This window comes from Asterias rubens, chromosome 16 (assembly GCF_902459465.1).
Source record: "Asterias rubens chromosome 16, eAstRub1.3, whole genome shotgun sequence".
NCBI lineage: Eukaryota > Metazoa > Echinodermata > Asteroidea > Forcipulatida > Asteriidae > Asterias > Asterias rubens.
Genome location: NC_047077.1, coordinates 12862957 through 12883228, shown reverse-complemented (window position 1 = coordinate 12883228; position 20272 = coordinate 12862957). Strand labels below are relative to the sequence as shown.

At 39.3% G+C, this 20272-nt stretch overlaps 3 protein-coding genes across 7 annotated transcripts in view; 1 reads left to right on the top strand and 2 right to left on the bottom strand.

Annotated features, from left to right (window-relative positions):
- Nucleotides 1-11553, bottom strand: part of LOC117300700 (insulin receptor substrate 1-like) — a 119561-nt gene extending 108008 nt beyond the window's left edge. For all 5 annotated transcript variants that reach the window (XM_033784441.1, XM_033784444.1, XM_033784443.1 and 2 more), the window contains exon 1: nucleotides 11169-11553. The gene's annotated coding sequence lies outside the window, so the exon portion shown is untranslated. The remainder of the gene's footprint in view (nucleotides 1-11168) is intronic.
- A 3196-nt stretch (nucleotides 11554-14749) lies between these two features.
- Nucleotides 14750-16222, bottom strand: LOC117300957. Its single transcript, XM_033784828.1, has 2 exons — nucleotides 16048-16222; nucleotides 14750-15540 (listed from the first exon to the last, which is right to left on the bottom strand). Exons 1-2 carry the CDS (start codon nucleotides 16051-16053, stop codon nucleotides 14794-14796), a joined length of 753 nt encoding a protein of 250 aa, XP_033640719.1. The 5' UTR covers nucleotides 16054-16222; the 3' UTR covers nucleotides 14750-14793.
- Nucleotides 16223-18142: 1920 nt separating this feature from the next.
- LOC117301124 (perlucin-like protein) lies at nucleotides 18143-18784 on the top strand. The gene has a single exon (XM_033785013.1). It carries the CDS (start codon nucleotides 18143-18145, stop codon nucleotides 18782-18784), a length of 642 nt encoding a protein of 213 aa, XP_033640904.1.
- Nucleotides 18785-20272: the final 1488 nt, after the last annotated feature.

Sequence of the window (20272 nt, the reverse complement as noted above, 5' to 3'; positions counted from 1 at the left end):
ACCCAGATGGCCGCTTAATGGTTTGTCAGTTTAATGGTGGATTACATAGAAAGTGCCGTAACTACTGCCAGCAACTGCTTTGTTAGCAAAAACCAATTCTGTAATGTCCCTTTAAGGGTGAGCAAATGCAGTACATCAATTAAATGGACACATTGCCTTAGAGTGCGTCTATGAAAAGCGTTCGAGGCATATATGTGGATCATTGTATTATACCTTTAAAAAACCTTTCCAACCAATGCATTTAATAACAAGCTGTCTCAAACCTTTTTCATAGACCAACTCGCGCAATCCAAGGCCAAGTGTCCCTTTAACTTCAGCATACACTGCACCAAAAAGACTTTCATGCGTTGTACATGAACCTACAACATGAACCCTTGTCTGTTTACACAACAATTATGTATTGACATTCATTGCAGGCATTATTGTTCACTCTTCCCCCGGTTAGAAACAATTTGAACAAGTTTCTTAAAGGCAGTGGACACTATTGGTAATTACTCAAAATAATTATTAGCATAAATTCCAACTCAACCCAAATTGACAACACAGCTTGCAAATTGTAAGTACTTAAACGTGACTGGTGACAGATCAGTTTGGAATTTTTACTTTCATTATCCACACGAAGTACTACAGCGTGGCCACCACCAAGCTCAGCAGATTCAGTTCTTCCTGGCCGTACCAGTAGAAGTATACTCCGTGTTTGAACAAGGTCTTGAAAACAAATAAACAAGTCTCTATTTTCAAGTAGAAGTGCACTTTGAACTTCGCAATTTAGGAAGTTATAGACCATTTAATCTCCCAGGCTGATACTGAGTTCAGTTGTTTGCCTGCACCTATGTGTTTACGTCAATGTGTTCTTTATTTATTAATACATTGTAATAATAGTGCATTATTATTTTTAGACCACCAGAGTTTACACGGGAGATGCTTATTTCATATTTCATTTTTTTTTTTTTTTTTTTTATGGTCCTGTGTCTTTCATTCAATTATTCAAATAAATGGCACTAAAACCTTCTGGTTAAGAAGCCTATAGCAGCATTTCATTTTAATCTGAGAAGCATTACTGTCGGTAACATTTCTCAAATCTATTCCTTCTTAGAGACTACTCTTCCTTCGTATTCTCTCCCAATTTTCAAGGCCTACATTCACCGGTTGAAATTAAATTTTCACAGATTAGTTTATTGTTTACATACATTATAGACATTTGTGTAGGAAAAACATTCAAACGGTTCAAAAAACCAAAGGCAACCAAATAACACACTAAATTTAACAACCAATAACGAAAAAAATACAAAAATTAAAATGATAAGAAGACATAAAACATGGTTATCATCAATTACAAAGTACATATCAAGAGCAGTGCACCTGAAGTTCAGCTGACTAGGGTGCAGATTTTTTTAGCAAGCGTCATGAGCGCCTGCATTGGCGGATACCGGCGCTATACAGGACTTTGCTTATTTTTTATTATTATTACTAAAGTCTAATGCAACCAAAGAACTAAACCTACACTTTATTCCTGTCCTCATTATTACGTTTCCCACGACCTCGATGTCTGATTAAGTTGTTTACAAGAGAGGCTCCTCGTATGCCAGTCAGCCATGCTAACTGACCTGCACTATACACATGTGCCCTAACTATCATGACTATAGTCTACATGTACGTAGATGCGTGTCAGGTCAGTGTATGTTAAATGGATGAGACGTACTCGAATTAACTTCATTGAAAGCAGCATGCTTTGAAGTACAACGACAACCCTGTGAGATTATAGTTTTTGGTGCAGGCTGGTTAATTATGCCGATGATGCTCATGGCCATTTTGCTTCCAGCTTCAAAATAAAGCATTCAGAATGAGGGGATGAGATACAGTCGTTAAGGAGGGCAGAAACAAACAAGGCTTTTAGAATAATAATATTTATTATAAATTTATACAGCGCATCACCTTGAGGTCTACATACGTATGCGCTGTGAAAGGAAATCAATGGTATTTTACAAGTTTTCACCAGTGTTTTGAAATTGCTCTGATAATTCAGCCTGTTTTACAACCTCTGAAAGACTGCTCCATAACTGAAATGCGCCAAAATCCAACATAGCATACTGTAACAAACCTGTGAACATTTGAGCTCAACTGGTCATCGGAGTTGGTAGAAAATGATGAAAGAAAAAAGGCCCTTGTTGGACGAATTTGTGTGCTTTCAGATAGGAATAAAAGACTTCTAGCTAGAAGTCTTTTATTATTTAAGTGAGAAATTACCTCTATTTCAAAATCTATGCTACTTCAGAGGGAGCCATTTCTCCTACCAACAGCAGCAATGCTCGTTACCAAGTCAGTTTTTAAGTTGATATTTGTTTTGAGTAATTACCAAACGTGTACCCCCCCTTTAAAGCAATATTTTACCAACTTTTTCCATTAATCAGGCCTTGAACTTCTCTCTTGAAGGGACGCAGAAATTTACATTTTTCCTCATACATGTACGAAGAAGTGCCCTTAAAGCCATTGGACACTTTCGGTACAGAAAAAAAAATAAAAGTTCACAGATTTACAAATAACTTACAGGGTTTACATAAGGTTATGGTGAAAGACTTCTCTTGAAATATTGTTCCATGAAATGCTTTACTTTTTGAGAAAACATTAAAACAATATCAATTCTCGATAGCGAGAATAACGGATTTATAGTAAACACATGTCATGACACGGCGAAACGCGCGGAAACAAGAGTGGGTTTTCCCGTTATTTTCTCCCGACTCCGATGACCGATTGAGCCTAATTTTTCACAGGTTTGTTATTTTATAATAGTTGTGATACACGACGTGTGGGACTTGGACAATACTGTTTACCGAAAGTGTCCAATGGCTTTAAGGTCAAGGCAAGTAAGGGCACTTCTTCGTACATGTATGGGGGAAAATGTAAGTTTGCAGTGGAACCTTGCAGACCAGAGCAATAGGGACTTTTCGTTTTCGGCGACGGATGGTTCTGCGACGGTTGTTCAGCTAAACGTTGTCGTTTTCAGCACAACGAAGATTCATCCCAAGTACTGTCGTAGAAATTGAGGGACGACCGTCCTCAAAGCCGACGCATGCGCAGATGACGCCAAATGTCATCTTTACCATCGCAGAACCATCCGTCGTTGAAAACGAAAAGTCCCTAATAGCACAGGGAACCACAACAAATGCTGTAGGTGTCATGGTTATTTCGAGACTTGATAAATAGTTTCACAGTAAAACTTACCAAGTTGCCATATGAATGCATAATTTAACAAATTGAAAGACACTGCGGTAGGCCCTGAAAACTGTCAAATAATTTATGGTGAACAAACAGGGTCAGATGGTCACACTTGCAGATCCATACACTTCACTTGTAGACTGATCTGCAATGCTGTGCATGTGGATGCCACCAGTCATACAGTGGTTAACGCTGACAAGTCTTGCCTAACACTATTCTTCATATGTACATGTACTACGGTACATGTTACGAATACAAGTACATGTGAATGAACAATCCTGTGGCAATCATGTGGTGTGTCACAGCCTAGGGGCCAGTTAAGAGCACCAGATTCAAACTCTGCTGTTTCCAATCAGTATAGGGCCTATAGTGTGGGTCCAATCAGTAGGGCCTATAGTGTGGGTCCAATCAGTATAGGGCCTATAGTGTGGGTCCAATCAGTAGGGCCTATAGTGTGGGTCCAATCAGTAGAGCCTATAGTGTGAGTCCAATCAGTAGGGCCTATAGTGTGGGTCCAATCAGTAGGGCCTATAGTGTGGGTCCAATCAGTAGGGCCTATAGTGTGGGTCCAATCAGTAGGGCCTATAGTGTGGGTCCAATCAGTAGGGCCTATAGTGTGGGTCCAATCAGTAGGGACTATAGTGTGGGTCCAATCAGTAGCGCCTATAGTGTGGGTCCAATCAGTAGGGCCTATAGTGTGGGTCCAATCAGTAGGGCCTATAGTGTGGGTCCAATCAGTAGGGCCTATAGTGTGGGTCCAATCAGTAGGGCCTATAGTGTGGGTCCAATCAGTAGGCCTTATAGTGTGGGTCCAATCAGTAGGGCCTATAATGTGGGTCCAATCAGTAGGGCCTTATAGTGTGGGTCCAATCAGTAGGGCCTATAGTGTGGGTCCAATCAGTAGGGCCTATAGTGTGGGTCCAATCAGTAGGGCCTATAGTGTGGGTCCAATCAGTAGGGCCTATAGTGTGGGTTCGAGTCCCAGTCGTGACACAGTGTCCTAAATTACCCAGTTCACACCTACGTAGGTCACCCCCACCCCCCAATACGTAGGGCTAGATCTCAGTAGGTACATGTACAGCAATGTATGTTAATCTGGAGGTCAAGGGTTCAAGTCTCATCTTCAAGACAATACTTTGTTCTCTGAAGAGACAGGACTAGTCAAGATTTGAAAAAAAAAATCAAGATTTGAGTGGTGGGTCACGGATTGATCAAGGCAACTTTTAAAATGTGAAACATTGTTTATTATGATGGCCTCACAATACGTAATTTTCTCTGCAGACATCCCCAGACTGTTCCATGTTTATATTAGCTGTATGCCGAGCGTGTCAGGTGCACACGAACGCAATAACTGCAATTTATATCATAATTATTATTCTACAAGCTCAATACAATCTTTATTTATTCAGCCGGGGTCACAAAACTTGTTCAAATTAAATCCCCCTATATATCTCATTCAATAGTACTTTTCATACTATGGATTTTGCTCACTGTATTAATCAATACAATCCAACAAAAGGGAGTGATTTTTTTTCTGTGGAAATACACGCCCGAGATGGACAGGTGCCCGTGTCATCATGTGGCAACGAGGGAATGTTTCTTTAGAAAACAGTTTTAGACTGGGAGGATGTCCGGAGTTGTTACTGTCGTTGGAGGGAACCAAAGAGGATGCGATGACGTCAACGCCACGCATGTTGCTGCGCACTCAAATGCATGCAAAAGTATGCGTGTACATCAGTTTACAATACACACGTTTGTGAGCATCTCTGATCGACTGAAGACGGTCGGTGGATGCTGATTAGTTTATTTATTTATTACTTGTTTACCCTGGGGAAACCTTTCAGTGTAAAAACAGCCCAGCATTAAAACATCCAATAGAAACACTAGAAAAAATAATTAAAATTACACAAACAAAATTAAAATGACAACATTCTGGACCAGCCAGTGCCTGACGTCCATTAGTTCTTTCCAGAAGTAGGGCTCCGTTTGCAGTATGAAAACCACTTACAATGTAGACCACAGACAGCTTGTAGCTAAAATATTTTTTTGACCAGAATTTTTTCGATAAGACCATGATTAAAATGAGATTTTTAAAAATTCCTCACTATTTGACAATTGAACATGTTGAACCAATTGAAGTTTTTTAGGCCTAAGAGAAGATTGATCTCATTTGATACAGTACACGTATCTTCGTTTTAAAGGCAGTGGACACTATTGGTAATTGTCAAAGACTAGCCTTCACAGTTGGTGTATCTCAACATAATATGCATAAAATAACAAACCTGTGAAAATTTCAACTCAATCGGTCATTAAAGTTGCGAGATAATAATGAAAGAAGAAAACACCCTTGTCACACGAAGTTGTGTGCGTTTAGATGGTTGATTTCGAGACCTCAAGTTCTAAATCCGAGGTCTCAAAATCATATTCGTGGAAAACTACTTCTTTCTCGAAAACTATGGCACTTCAGAGGGAGCCGTTTCTCACAATGTTTTATACCATCAACCTCTCCCCATTACTCGTCACCAAGAAAGGTTTTATGCAAATAATTATTTTGAGCAATTTCAAATAATGAGTTTGTGTCTGGAAATTTGTATCTTCCAATTCCCCTGAGTATCAAATTTACTTAAACCCAAAAGATAAAAATAATGTTCTTACTATTTTTTTACGAAGCAAAACAAGTGTTGAAACTGTCTTCTCCTAATTGGTTACATAATGTCTTTTCTCAATTTGTTTCTGATTTTGTTTTAAAACACAATTCTGCGCTACTAAAAGCCTGGCTGTCTTGTGGATTTTTCCCAAAAATATTGGGGCTCTGATAGGGATTTCGTCCTTTGGAGTTAGCCGTTCTGATGTAAATTAAGAAAACATTCCTTAAAGGCAGTAGACACTATTGGTAATTACTCAAAATAATTATTGGCATAAAACCTTACTTGTTGGGGAGCTGTTGATAGTATAAAACATTGTGAGAAACGGCTCCCTCTGAACTCTGAAGTAGCCTAACATAGCTTTTGAGAAAGAAGTAATTTTCCACGAATTTGATTTCAAGACCTCAGAATTAGATTTTGAGGTCTCGAAATCAAGCATCTGAAAGCACACAACTTTGTGTGACGAGGGTGTTTTTTCTTTCAAAGTATAATCCCGCAACTTCGACGATCAACTGAGCTCAAAATTTCACAGGTTTGTTATTTTATGCATTCGTTGAGATACACCAAGTGAGAAGACTGGTCTTTGACAATTACCAATAGTATTCAGGGTCTTTAACTGATGAAAATAGCTAATTGATCAATGTCTACACTCTACCGTGGGATAAGCTTACTGTGGGACAAGGACAAAATAGAAAATAAGCTCTTACTTGCCTCCATTAGAACCACGGTAAGACTCTAATTTGTTCTGCCAACACAAATGGAAATCATTAATTTCTAGTTCATGGTCACCTTGATGACTTTTACAGACTGACGGCAATTTACAAAGGAGCGGAGGATCCGATGAAAGTCAGCTCAAGAAACTGAGATTGGTTTTTTTTCTTGCAGTTTTGCTTTCCCCTTGGCATCATTTTGTGTAACATACAACTTGTAGTTTACTTCTTTTCTCTACATGATCTGTATTCCAGGAGTGTTAACTGGAAATAAGTTCATTAACTGGAAATAAGTTCAATAGCACTTGCAGCTGTGTGCAAAGGAATAAGATTTAAAAGCTTTAAAGCAACTAGTGAAAATTACTACTCGACTAGAAATGCCTCAAATCGTCGCGACTTTGACACTAGTCGTGACTAATTTTTAATGCATTGATATGCATTTCAGAGAAATGATTGCGTGAGTTTTCCCCCAATAGGGTTTTCCTCCCAACTGAGTTTTTCTTCTCGTTCCCTATTCAAAGGATTCAGGTACTTTTTTAAAAATGTTGATAGATTTACATTTAAACTTTCTACACGGTTTGAAGATAATGACAGTAGAAAGTTTCCCTTCATATATTACTTACTGAGGTGCTGTAGTTTTTGAGAAGTGAGTAAAACAAGTCACACAAAAATTTCTCAGTGTGACGAAACTTATTTTAGCCTGTAAAAACATAAAAACCAGTTATGGTGTTATACCATTAAATACCATAACTGGTACTGACATACAAATCTCTCCATCAATCCGCACCCCATTATATTCAAGAACTCCTTCAGCCATATAGGCCAATGTACCTCATCGTACTCTCCGTTCCAGCTCTACCTCTCAACTAGTCCCATACATCACTCGCACAAAGTAATATATATGGCCATCGCTCATTCTCACATTCTTCAACATTCTCTGGAACAACTTGCCGCACAACATAAGAACTGCTCCAAACAAGAACATTTTCAAACATCTGCTTAAAACTTACCTGTTTACTCATTAATTTTTGTAAAGCGCTTCGGGACTGTTGTGTGAAGCGCTTATAAGTGCCGTTCATTATTATGCCACTTCCCAGGTTGTATCGTAGTTTGGGTGTGATCCCTGGCTACACGGCAGTTAACGGTTGTATGGCTTCTGACTGGCACACCCGTACAAAGATATTGACAAAATAGGGACACCACCAACATAGGGCTAGATAGCTCAGTTGGTAAAGCGTCGGCACGTTACTCCGGAGGTCGTTGGTTCAAATCCCACACAAGTAAATTCTTTGTTCAACCCCAAAAATCATTATTATTATATTAGTAAAACTGAGACGAAAATTATTTTCACAACATTGCTTTACACATTTCTCGAAGACTACATCACCTCAGTAAGTATATTTGAAGGGAAGCTTTCTACTGTCTTTATCTTCAAACTGTGTAATTGTAATGTAAATCAGTGGACATTGTGTTTTGTGTAAAGTACATTGAAATAAAATTTTAAAATGTGTACAAGTTTTCAAACCTATTTGAACCAATTTTGCAAACTTGTATTCAAGCAATTAGGAGTTTGAGCAAGTACAAGATTAGATTAGAACCAACTGTCTAACTTGTTACGTTTGAGTCGCGAATTTCAAAGGTAGACATTACTACCCCAACTTCATACCATGTCATAATAAGGCATGTAAGGGAAGTTCAGGGGTAAACAACAATCAACAACAACCCTGTTCTACATCGCAATGCTTCCAGATGCCCTAATATGATGAATTATGTTATGAAGCGTGACAGAATGTTCAATGAGGCATGACTCTGATCCAGGTCTGCTGTTAGCTGACATGGCTGAGGGCAAATAACATACTTTTTACTAAACATTGTCAGTTTAGTAAGGAGTGGCATAAACTATGGATGATGTCGCCTGTGAAGACATGTTTTAACAAAAAAGCCACAGAGCCTGGACTTCCTGCTAGTACGATTTGTACACAGCTTTTTATTTATGTGGACATTATGACACAAAATGTCAACTTTCCCAGATAAAAATGACCAGTGCAGTATCTCTCTCCTGCCAGAATACCAAACGTCATACTTATTGTAAACAAAGCTCACATGATCTATACTTCTAAAAATCAAGTACTTTAAAACAAAACTAGCTTTAGGTCGAATATGTAGTTCATTAGTTCAAACATTCCTAGAACATGCAAGGTTCTGCCCACACTGGTCAAACCTACTTCTAGACCCTATAAGGCTCCCCCAAGAGCCTTATAGGGGTCTACTATTTTGGGCCTTCTAAACGCTATTACGTTTTCTAAAATCGGCGTTGATGATAGAAGTTGTACGACCATTAGCCACCAATAAACTGTAGTTTTCTTTGTATTTCACAACCAAAACTTTCCCCAGACACTCAATATATACATTCATAATGCCAAATTTCCTATGTTGAGTGAAATTAAAAAACATCTTTAAAAAATGCAATTTTCTGCATGGTACTCACTGTTGTTTTTCTGCCGCATCGCCCGTTTTTTTACCAAACATGTCACTTACAAAGAATTCATACTCGGGGCCATGTTTTTTAGACACGTCGTAGTACAATTAATGATTGCCTATTTTTTAATCAACGTCTTGAACCAGATCTACATTACCGATATTGCTTGCATTGCGCAAACAGCTGCAATAAAAGTCAACTAGTCTTACTGTGGGAGACCATCAAATGTACTCATGTACCATACAGCCGTCGAGCTGTCTGAATGGTATTCAAAGTTTTATGACCTGACGATTTGTCAGACTATCGTCAGAACTCCCATGCTCCCTCTTGATCATGTGCATCGGCAACACGTCATGGCGCCAACGTTGTTCATTGAGTGGTTGCCAGCTCCGAAGGTTTTCATTGAATGTGCTTTTTCCAATGCGCTACGGCAATACTGCAAGTGACCACAACTGGGGGGAAATCTACTACATGTAGGTCTAGCTAGGAGAAGGCAGGGCTAAGACTAGTGCAGTGGAGAGAGGAAGCAGAGTGAGTCAAGCCATGGAGGTAGGGTACTTCTAGAAACTATAAGGCTCCCCAAGTGAGCCTTAATAGGGGTCTAATATTTTGGGCCTCCTTAAAAGCAGTGGACACTATTGGTAATTGTCAAAGACTGGCCTTCACAGTTGATGTATCTCAACATATGCATAAAATAACAAACCTGTGAAAATTTGAGCTCAATCGGTCATCGAACTTGCGAGATAATAATGAAAGAAAAAACACCCTTGTCACACGAAGTTGTGTGCGTTTAGATGTTTGATTTCGAGACCTCAAGTTCTAAACCTGAGGTCTCGAAATCAAATTCGTGGAAAATTACTTCTTTCTCGAAAACTATGGCACTTCAGAGGGAGCCGTTTCTCACAATGTTTTATACCATCAACCTCTACCAATTACTCGTCACCAAGAAAGGTTTTATGCTAATAATAAATATTTTGAGTAATTACCAATAGTGTCCACTGCCTTTAATGCTATACGTTTTTCAAATCCGCGTTGATAGGTGAAAGTTTTACCACCGTTAGCCAGCAATAACTGAAGTTTTATGCGTGAACAGCGGGTATTATTGTAAACAAACAGTGCACGCACTGCCACACGGGTTTGTAACACCCCTTTCACAGAATGGTTTAGTCCAACTCGGCGGCTCGGCAGTTCGTCGATCTACATGTAGTAGGCTGGTGCCCAATTTATAAAGTGTTTCATATTGAGAAGTCAAAAAACGTGCGATGGAGCAGAAAAACAACAGTGAGTATCGAGCAGAAAATTGCATTTTTTTACGATGCTTTTTAATTTCACTCAACAAAAAGGAAATGCAAGCATTATGAATGTATATTGAGTATGTGGGGAAAGTTTTGGTAGTGTAGTACAAAAGAAACTTCAGTTATCTGGTTATTGTTGGCTAACGGTCATAAAACTTTCACCTATCAACGCCGATTTGAAAAACGTATAGCATTAAGGAGGCTTAAAATATTAGACCCCTATGAGGCTCAGGGGGGAGCCTTAGTTATAGTTTATAGTAGAAGTAGGGGATAGGGTACCTCCATGGTCCAGCGTACATTATTGGTCGTGGCGTATGGCCAAGGATTCCTAGTGTTGGCACAAGAGTTGGGCTATAATAATCGCAACCATCATTTTACATTTTTATCCGGCGAACAAGAAATGCCTTGGATTTCCAATGCCTCAACTCAAGGCAAGCATGTTGGGTTGTCAAGGCTCAATAGATTAGAACAGAGAGACAACAGAACAAAACAAGTCAGTTATGTTTATGGGTTTTTGTTTTTTATTTTTATTTTTTATTTAGCATTCACTTTTCAATCAGTTGTGAGTTGGCAAAAATGAATACCTTAAAAAATGGCAAACAAGCAAAGATGTAAAATGCATCAGTAATGTTCCTCCTACGCAACTTGTGCATGTCTGAAGATTGTTACAAATTAGGGAACAAATTTAAGAAAACTGAACTGAGTCTGCAGCCATCCCCCATCGCATGCTTACTGGACTGGATTGCCATTTTCATTCATTCACACACATCATTTTCATCATGATCATGCACACTTTTTTGTTTTCATGTTTTATTTCACTTACCTCGAATATGACTTAGGATGGAGCTCAACTGTTCCTAACAAATCTGGCATAGGAATTAATCGCTTCCCTTTCTCTGTCTACAGTTGTCCTCTCTCAAAAATGTTGCATTTTAATTCAATTCCAGCCAACAAAACGAAGGCATTTGAGCGGCATCGGACGACCATTTCTAGCCATGCATGTTCGACCCACCACCAGCTGCACTACTTGCAATTGAGAGTCCGGCGCTTGAAAGGCCACTTAACGGGCTCTTTTCAAAGCCCAATTTGTGTGTTGTTTCTTACGTTTAACTTCAAAGTTACGTTCATTTGAACGGCATGCTCGCAGTGGAGCAGATTGAATTGTGCGTACAATCACGCCCACATTGGCGCGGAAGCTCCAGCTGTGCTCTGTGGGTCAAGGGGGCGTGGCTCAAATGAGACAAACAAGTGAGTGCAGAATGCGCGTGCGTTGTCATTGTATTGACAAGTCGCTGACAGCTAGCCCCCAAAATAGCACGTGTTTCAAGAGCAAAGTGTAAACAAACGTTTCGATGAGCGTTGATTTTTACAAAACCGCACAGGTGCCCGCTCGTTATTTGCATAAAAGATAGTAATAAGACTGTAACGGTTTCTAAACAGACCTGGGGAAACGATTATGAATTTCTAAAGTACAGTGGTGAAATGACCACAAGAAGCTCAGCCAAATAGGTTAGGATTACGTTGGTATAAAACCATAAAACGAAAACCACACGAGCGTGTAATCTTCCTAGATGTTACGGTTTATTGATTCTTGTTGGTTACCTTTAGGTTGGCTATATCGTCATGTTTAAAGGTACTGGCCACTATTGGTAATTAATCAAAATAGTTATTAGCGTAAAACCTTACTTTGTATTCACGGGACGAAGTACAAAATTGCTTTAAAAACGGAAGTGCGCCCTCTCTTTATATTCTTAGTCCGGGTTTTACCAATGTTATACACCGATATGTGTTAGTACTGCTATACTCATGCAGTAGCCTACTTTCTCGAGCTCTGTCAACAAATCACAGGCATGTTACTCTGGTTGGATTCGATCCAACGACCTTTGCAAGTAGAGCAGTGTCTTACCAACTAGACCACCGAGATTACCCGTAGAGGCAGTTTGAATCCTACATCTTTAGCAGCGGGTTTGATTTGCAACGGGGATACAAAATATTCTTTATCCCCGATGCAAAAATTTCCATTTTATTCTTAGTTGTATCAAGTCGATTTTGTATTGTTTTGCACTCAAGGCATTATCTTGCGTTAACGACTGTAATGAAAACTAAATAATTGTTTGTTTGTCACAATAACAAACAATCTTCCAACAGTGTACTCATTATTTTGTTGCGCCCTCTGTTTGCATGAAAGTGCTTTTACATGCAAAAATTATAATACTGCTTAAAAATAAAAGTAATGCGACAAACTATTCTAAAACTCAAATTATGTGCAAACAAACATAGTTGAAGTGCAAACAAAAAACGAATTATGTGATATTTGATAACAATGTATAACATTCATCTTGTATAGTTATGGGCAAAGGTGCAAGCGGTAGCAAACTTCACTGTTCCTGCACATATTTTGGCACTAAGCTTAAGAGATAGAGATCTGTGTTTGATATGTGTACACTCCTCCCGACACCAAGGTCACCGTGGTGAAGTGGTTAGACTATAATCACTGTCGTCTAGTAAATCACAATTTCTTGATTTGTGTAATTCGTAATCATAAGACCAATGTTTGTGAGAGAGATTGGTTGTTGTCAGCTTTGGTGTTTATATCCCCTGTGGGAGGTTGCCGAGTTCCCTTGATGGGATATCATTCAAACAAACAGACAAACAAACATTATGTAAAAGTGTTGAACGTCATCACTTTCTAATAAGAGTCCCAACGGCAAAGGGCAAATTAATAATTATTATGTTCAATTATAAAGTTTATTTCTTTTAACAGAATTTCAAAATACAGCCTTCCATGCAGTTAGGTTAAAGACAGTGGACACTATTGGTAATAATAATTGTCAAAGACCAGTCTTCTCTCTTGGTGTATCTCAACATATGCATCAAATAACCAACCTGTGAAAACTTGAGCTCGATTAGTTGTGCGAGATAACTATGAAAGAAAAAACACCCTTGTCACACGAAGTTGTGTGCTTTCAGGATCAGATGCTTGATTTCGAGACCTCAAATTCTAAACTTGAGGTCTCGAAATCAAATTCGTAGAAAACTACTTCTTTCTCGAAAACTACGTCACTTCAGAGGGAGCCGTTTCTCACAATGGTTTATACCATCAACCTCTCCCCATTATACTTGTTACCAAGTACGGTTTTATGCTGATAATGATTTTGAGTAATTACCAATAGTGTCCACTGCCTTTAAAAGAAATCCTAACAATAACCTTTCAAATGAATCATTTACAATTGAAATTTACAACAATTACAGGAACTGTAGGGCCTACTATTTTTTTCTAACGCTAGACAAAAATAATCGGATACTTATACTACAAGCGTTGACAATAATAGTTTGCTTTTTTTTTTTTTACGATTATTGCACTAATTGATGGGCCATCTGGTTCTGATAAATGACATAACAATATTGAATATTGTTAACATAATTATTTTATACAATTTAATTTTGCATACAGTGGCTATATCCATATTGATTGATTTAGTCATTGTTCATACCAATAATAAAAAAAAATTATTTTTATAAAAATGTTCATTAGTACTCAAATTTATGTTGTTGTTGTAGCATAAGAACTGTATTTAGAGTATCAATATTATCAAACTATTAACTATTATGCAAACTCATTATAATTATAATGAAGAAAAAAAATACACAGAAGTGGCCACTATGAAAAATGGCCCCCTCTGGTCGGTAGTTTTCGAGGAAAAAAAAGTAATTTTCCACGAATTTGATTTCGAGACCTCCGAGTTAGATTTGAGGTGAAAGCTGCCCACTTCGTGTTTTTTCTTTCATTGTTATCTCGCAACTTCGACGACCAATGTTGAGTTCAAATGTTCACAGGTTCGTTATTTTGTGCATAATATGTTGAGATAAACCAAGTGAGAAGACTGGTTTTTGACAATTACTAATAGTGTCCAGTGTCTTTAAGAAAATGCATTAAGCCTTGGTTATCCAGGTTAATAGGCCAATCATTTTCAGATTTTTATAGAGCTATCGATAATGTGACGCCGCATTTGACTATCAAGGCGGCCCAACCTTCATGTATTATTATTGCAAAATGAGCAGTCGTAGAAACTTGATTGTTTGTCAAGTTAATCTGGGAGCATACTTTTGTTTAAAATGGTATCGAAATCATCTGACGCATCTGATGAAAGCACGTGCTGTTATTATTATTATTATTATTATTATTATTATTATTATTATTATTATTATTATTATTATTATTATTCGCAACTTCGACGACCAATTGAGTTTAAAAATTTCACAGGTTTGTTGTTTTATGAATAATATTGTTGAGATACACCAAGTGAAATAACTGATTTTTGACAATAATACCCAAAGGTGTCCCAGTGTCTTTAATTCAATCAAAATATAATTTTAAGCAGTACCATCGTTGTGTTTACCGCCTCCCCCCCCCCCCCCCCCCCTTGACGACTACAAGCATGACTGGTTTATGGACCTATGTTCAAATAAGTGCGTTCACCATTCTGGGCAGTTTCCCTTGCCCTGTATCGGTTAGCGTCATCTTCTCGAACAACCGCACGAGGAATTACGAGAACTGCACTCGGGCCTCTTGGCGGGGGTGGCTGAGGGGCAAAGCCCGGGGCATCAGTCTCCAACAAAGAGGGCGTCTCCCGAAAAATGGATGACGGTTCCTCATCATCCTGCATCTTCTCACTGTCCTCTATCTCAATGTCGTCGTCGTCGATGATTGAGAAGCGAGTGGCACTGTCGTACCTGTCGTCGCTGCCACTGTCGTTGTCAGAGTCGTCGACGTAAATGAAGTTGTTTTTATCGTCACCAGTGTTTGGGATCGACGCATGTACACTTTCCATACCTGCCAGTGGGTTGGTGATGATGTCATAATCCTTCTCAGAAGGATCGAACTCGTGCTGGAATCGGGGAGCCTGTGGATTGCGAATACTCTTTGCGTTCTTAGGGTCTGGAAACGACATACCAGAGGAGACTTTAACAGGTTTGCCTTTCCCGACTTGCCTGATGCTCATCTCGGCAGCGTACAAGTTCTTAGGGTGTTTGGGGTTGCGGACAAACTTCACAGGGCCATTGACAGACCTGCGGGCGTCTGGGTTGTCGGAAACTCTCATCTGGCCAGTGGAAGCGCGCCCTCTTTGGGAGTGTAACTTTTGACGTTGGCGAGGAGATGGTGGGCCTGACATACGGAAACGAAAGCGGGCAGTCTGACATACGGGGGAAAATGCAAATGAAAGCAGTTTTTAAGTTTGGTTTTACCCATAAATACACCAATGTATGTTAGCACTGTACACACTTATTTTGGCCTAAATGGGCCCAGATCAGTACCCCTTCTCCTTTACGAGTGGGTTCTTGTGTCATTGATAGTGTCACTGATTGATAACGACACACGGGCCTACAGCCCTACGTCCCATCCGAAGTACGAAGCAATAAAAGTGCTTTGCTTAAAAACACAAATCAAATGTCACGGCCGGGATTTCCTACAGCAAATAGTGTAAGGAATCTACATGCATGACAATAATATTGGACCTAATGTTGGGGGTTGAACAAAAGTCGGTAGAATTCAGATCGTTAGTTTTTTGGGATGGCTTCACTGTGAAACTCACAGACACAGTAATGTGATGGGTTAGTTTAGATGCAAACAGAAGTTGGTCTTAGATAAAAAGCTATAACTCTACATAGACCCCCTTTGCGTGACTTTATCTAAATCTTACCTCCATTTTAGCGTTGATTTGGTGCTGCTAATTCCGTCCGTGTGCATCAAAAGAACGGCCAGTAGTCTGTCGTGTAACATAAAATAAAAATGGTCCGAAACTTTCGACAAAAAAACAAAGAATACTTTATAAGTCTGCTCGCGTAACAGAATCGAATGGCAACTGGTATGGTTGGTGTTCTTTTCTACAGTCATGACGAAATTCCCCATTCAATGTTTTTTGCACGTATCGCTTCCCACGGATACTTTCGTTTCCATTGAATGTCAGTCAAGCGTCACATGTCGACAGACCTTTCATGTGAGTTAGTACAAATTCACCAAATTCAAGGGCACCTGGTGGTAGACGATTGGAAAAGGTGATACATTATTCGTATACGTTAACAATTGCCATAGATCCTTTCTGTCTACTTTCTTAAAGACACTGGACACTATTAGTAATTGTCAAAGGCCAGTCTTCTCACTTGGTGTATCTCGACATATGCATAAAATAACAAACCTGTGAAAATGTGAGCTCACTGGTCGTCCAAGTTGTGAGATAATAGTGAAAGAAAAAACACCCTTGTCACACGAAGTTGTGCGCTTTCATATACTTGATTTCTATGCACTCTTAAAGGATTCGGGTACTTTTTCAAAATGTCCACAGATTTACATTAAACTTACAGGGTTTGAAGATAATGATAGTGGAAAGCTTCCCTTCAAATATTACTAACTAAGGTCGTGTAGTTTTTGAGAAATGAGTAAACAAGTCACAAAATAATTTTCGTCTCATGCGACCAAAATTATTTTAGCATGTAAAATCCCCTTAACCAGTTATGATATTATACCAAAACCATAGCATAACTGGTTAATACGTTTTTACATGCTAAAACTGAGACGAAAATTATTACTTTTACTCATTTCTCAAAAACTACAGCACCTCAGTAGGTAAAATTTCAAGGGAAGCTTGCTACTATCATAATCTTCAAACTGTGTAAGTTTAATGTAAATCTGTGGACATTGTGTTTTTTGTTAGGAAAAAGTACGAATACCCTTTAAAAGAGTTGTCCGCCGTATAAAATATGGCTCTTTACACGAGTGGTTTCCACCGAAGATTATTGAGCGCCCTAGGCGCAAGATGCGGTACCGTGAAGCTTGATTTTCTTTTGGTGGAACGTGAACATGGGCGCCATTTCAGGAAGTAAATACTTTTTGTCCCATTGATAGGAAAGGTCATTGTCTGCCCTGATCTTCACTGAAGGCGCAAGTTGCGGAACTCGGGCTGAAATGTGAAATCCCACGGGACGCCATTTCGGCAAGTAGCTTTTTTGTAACAATAATATCAGTGAAGATCAGTGCAGACAATGACCTTTCCTATCAATGTGACAAAAGCAAAAACAAAACTGTGAAAATTTGAGCTCAATTGGTCGTCGAAAATGCGAGAATGAAAGAAAAACACCCTTTCTTGTCACACGAAGCTATGCGCTTTAAGATGCTTGGTTTTTGGACCCAAAAATCTAATTCTGTGGTCTAAAAAATCAAACTCGTGGAAAATTTATGTATTTCCCCAAAACTACGTTACTTCAGAGGGAGCCGTTTCTCACAATGTTTTGTACTATCAACAGCTCTCCATTGCTTGTTACCAAGTAAGTTTTTATGCTAAAACATGTTTTGAGTAAATTACCAACAGTCTTGGATGCCTTTAAGACAATTCACTGCAACTTCACAGCCAGCAAGGTTTATAGTAGGGAACCTTGGGGAATTGCGCCATTGTGCAAAAGTAAAAGTACTTGCTTTGCATTAGTTTCCCATAAAGAGCCTATTTCTAGGCCGGCCATATTATAGCAAATGTTACACAAACGACCTTTCTAAACGACCTTTTTTCTGTATTATTTTGTTGAAGTTGACCTGGCATTAAAATGGTACTTGTGCCCCTAATTTCAGTATTTTATGACAGTGTGCGCCAGTTGGTTGTCTGTTAACGTTTCAGTTAACTCTTACAAACTGTCTTTTAAAACCAGTCGAACAACGATTGATTTGCAGAAGAGAGAGAGAGAGAGAGAGAGGGCAGATGTTTATAATTGAGTAGGCCTACTACATGCACACAGTTTGCAATCAAAATGAACTCTTTAAATGTTTTGCTTCTTGGTGTTTTGTGTTTTGGTTGTGGATGCATCGTGGCTGAAATATGCCCCCCTGACTGGCACCCGTACAAAGAGTCTTGCTACTTCATAGTCAAGGACACGACGAACTGGTATCAAGCAAACCGCACTTGTGCAGAATCACGGGCACTCCTTGCTGTCCCAAACTCGCAATCCGAACAGGATTACATTTGGGAGCTGTTCCTGAATGCGTTCGATGCGACGAGTCCATCAACGCATCTCTGGATCGGTTGCAACGACATCGAGGAGGATGGGCAGTGGAAGCATTGTCCGTTAAAGGGACAAACCGATTCCTACGAGAACTGGAAAGGTGGTCAACCCAGCAGTCTCGTTGATAACTTGAAGGGCTGTGCCGTTGTGCGGTCTACAAACGGCCAATGGGTCGGACAGGATTGCTTTGACGATATCAACTACGCAGTCTGTGAGTTCCACCCTGCCAGTGATACAATGGAGTCCTCCTGCAAACAGACCGGCCCAGACGACAGCATCACCCCTCGATGCCTGCTGTATCTTTCAATGAAGGAATTGTCAGATGGGAAATCTTGCTGCTCACATCCTCGTTGCCACTCCTCATCTGCTGAAGCAAAGCTGGGGAAGTAATGTTTTCTGCCCGTTCACTCTCAACAAAAATCAGACAGAGAAGGATGCGTTTTTCTGGCCACTGCTTCAGGAGCGAAGACGAAACCAATATCCAATATTGTTCTGTGGACCCCTAAGCATGGGAGGAGGAAACCTGGTAGACCTGCACTAAACGTACACTGACATTCTTAAAATGGACACAGGTCTGGAATCGGCAGATTTCAAGTTGGCAATGTGGGACGGAAAGGCATGGGGAACAAATCGTGATTCGAGGACATCACTCGACTTTTAAAAGGAAGTAAGCAAGCAGTCTCATCTACATATATCCTACATCTATTCAGCTTGTTTGTTTGTTTGTTTGTTTGTATGTTTGTGATCTTCCCATCAAGGGAACTTGGCAAACTCCCACAAGGGATATAAACACCAAGCTGGCAAAAGCCAATCTCTCTCACAAACTTTGGTTTAACTACTTTGCAAAGCCTGTTCAGCATTTAATAACCTAAAGCCATGTCACACGAGGCCATTTTGATGCAACCAGTTCCAGGCAATCTCCAGAAGAAAAGCCATTTCACTTCAATTACCTGTTTTCCTTGTGGATTAGGGAGCCTACTAAGATAATAAGACAATAGTATAAGACATTTTCAACCACCCGAGTGCTACCAAAGTGGTCCCGTGGTAGGCAACATTATTATCTCGCAAATTCGACGACCGATTAAGTAAAATTTTCACAGGTTAGTTATTTTATGCATAATGTTGAGATACACCAACTGTGAAGACTAGTCTTTGACAATTACCAATAGTGTCCACTGCCTTTAACTCTTCTCAAAAACTCCATTACTTCAGAGGAAGCCGTTTATCACAATGTTTTGTGTACTATCAACAACTCTCCATTGCTTGTAAACAACTAAGGTTTTTATGCTAACCATTTTATTTTGAGTAATAATGTCCAATGCTTTAATCAACATAAGGAAAGTGAAAATTGCATGGAACTCAAGTTCTGGTGGTTAAACCATCGCAGTGTGGGATCCAATCCCGGCCGTTTGTTTGCTGTAAAAAATAGTCATTCGAGTCCAGCATCTATTCATCTATAGCCCTCTTTGTATAACACGAAATGCTACAGGAATGCTCGACTCACATGCACGATTTTACGCACAAATCACTTTTGATTAACCCAAGTCATTAGATAGTGACAGATTTGTATTAAATAAAAAAAATTGCATGATGACCCTACAATTGTCTTTTTGTAGAGTTTATACAACTTTATTATACACCATTAGATGCTATACGTAATGACAGTTTTCAACAGTCAATTTATAATAAGTGGTTAAAAACATGTGGCTTCATGGTCCGACTTATCCTTGCAACACCACTCCACTCAATTTATCCAAATAAACAACCAGGGTTCTTTCTCCTTAAGACGACCAGAGTATACTGTTCAAGAGAGCTGGGCCCAACTTCATGGCTCTGCTTACCGCCAAATTCTGCGCTTAGGATCACGATTCCCCACTT

Bases quoted from the DNA above. Each gene is read 5' to 3' on its own strand.
- LOC117301124 (XM_033785013.1), top strand. From the start codon at position 18,143: ATGAACTCTTTAAATGTTTTGCTTCTTGGTGTTTTGTGTTTTGGTTGT.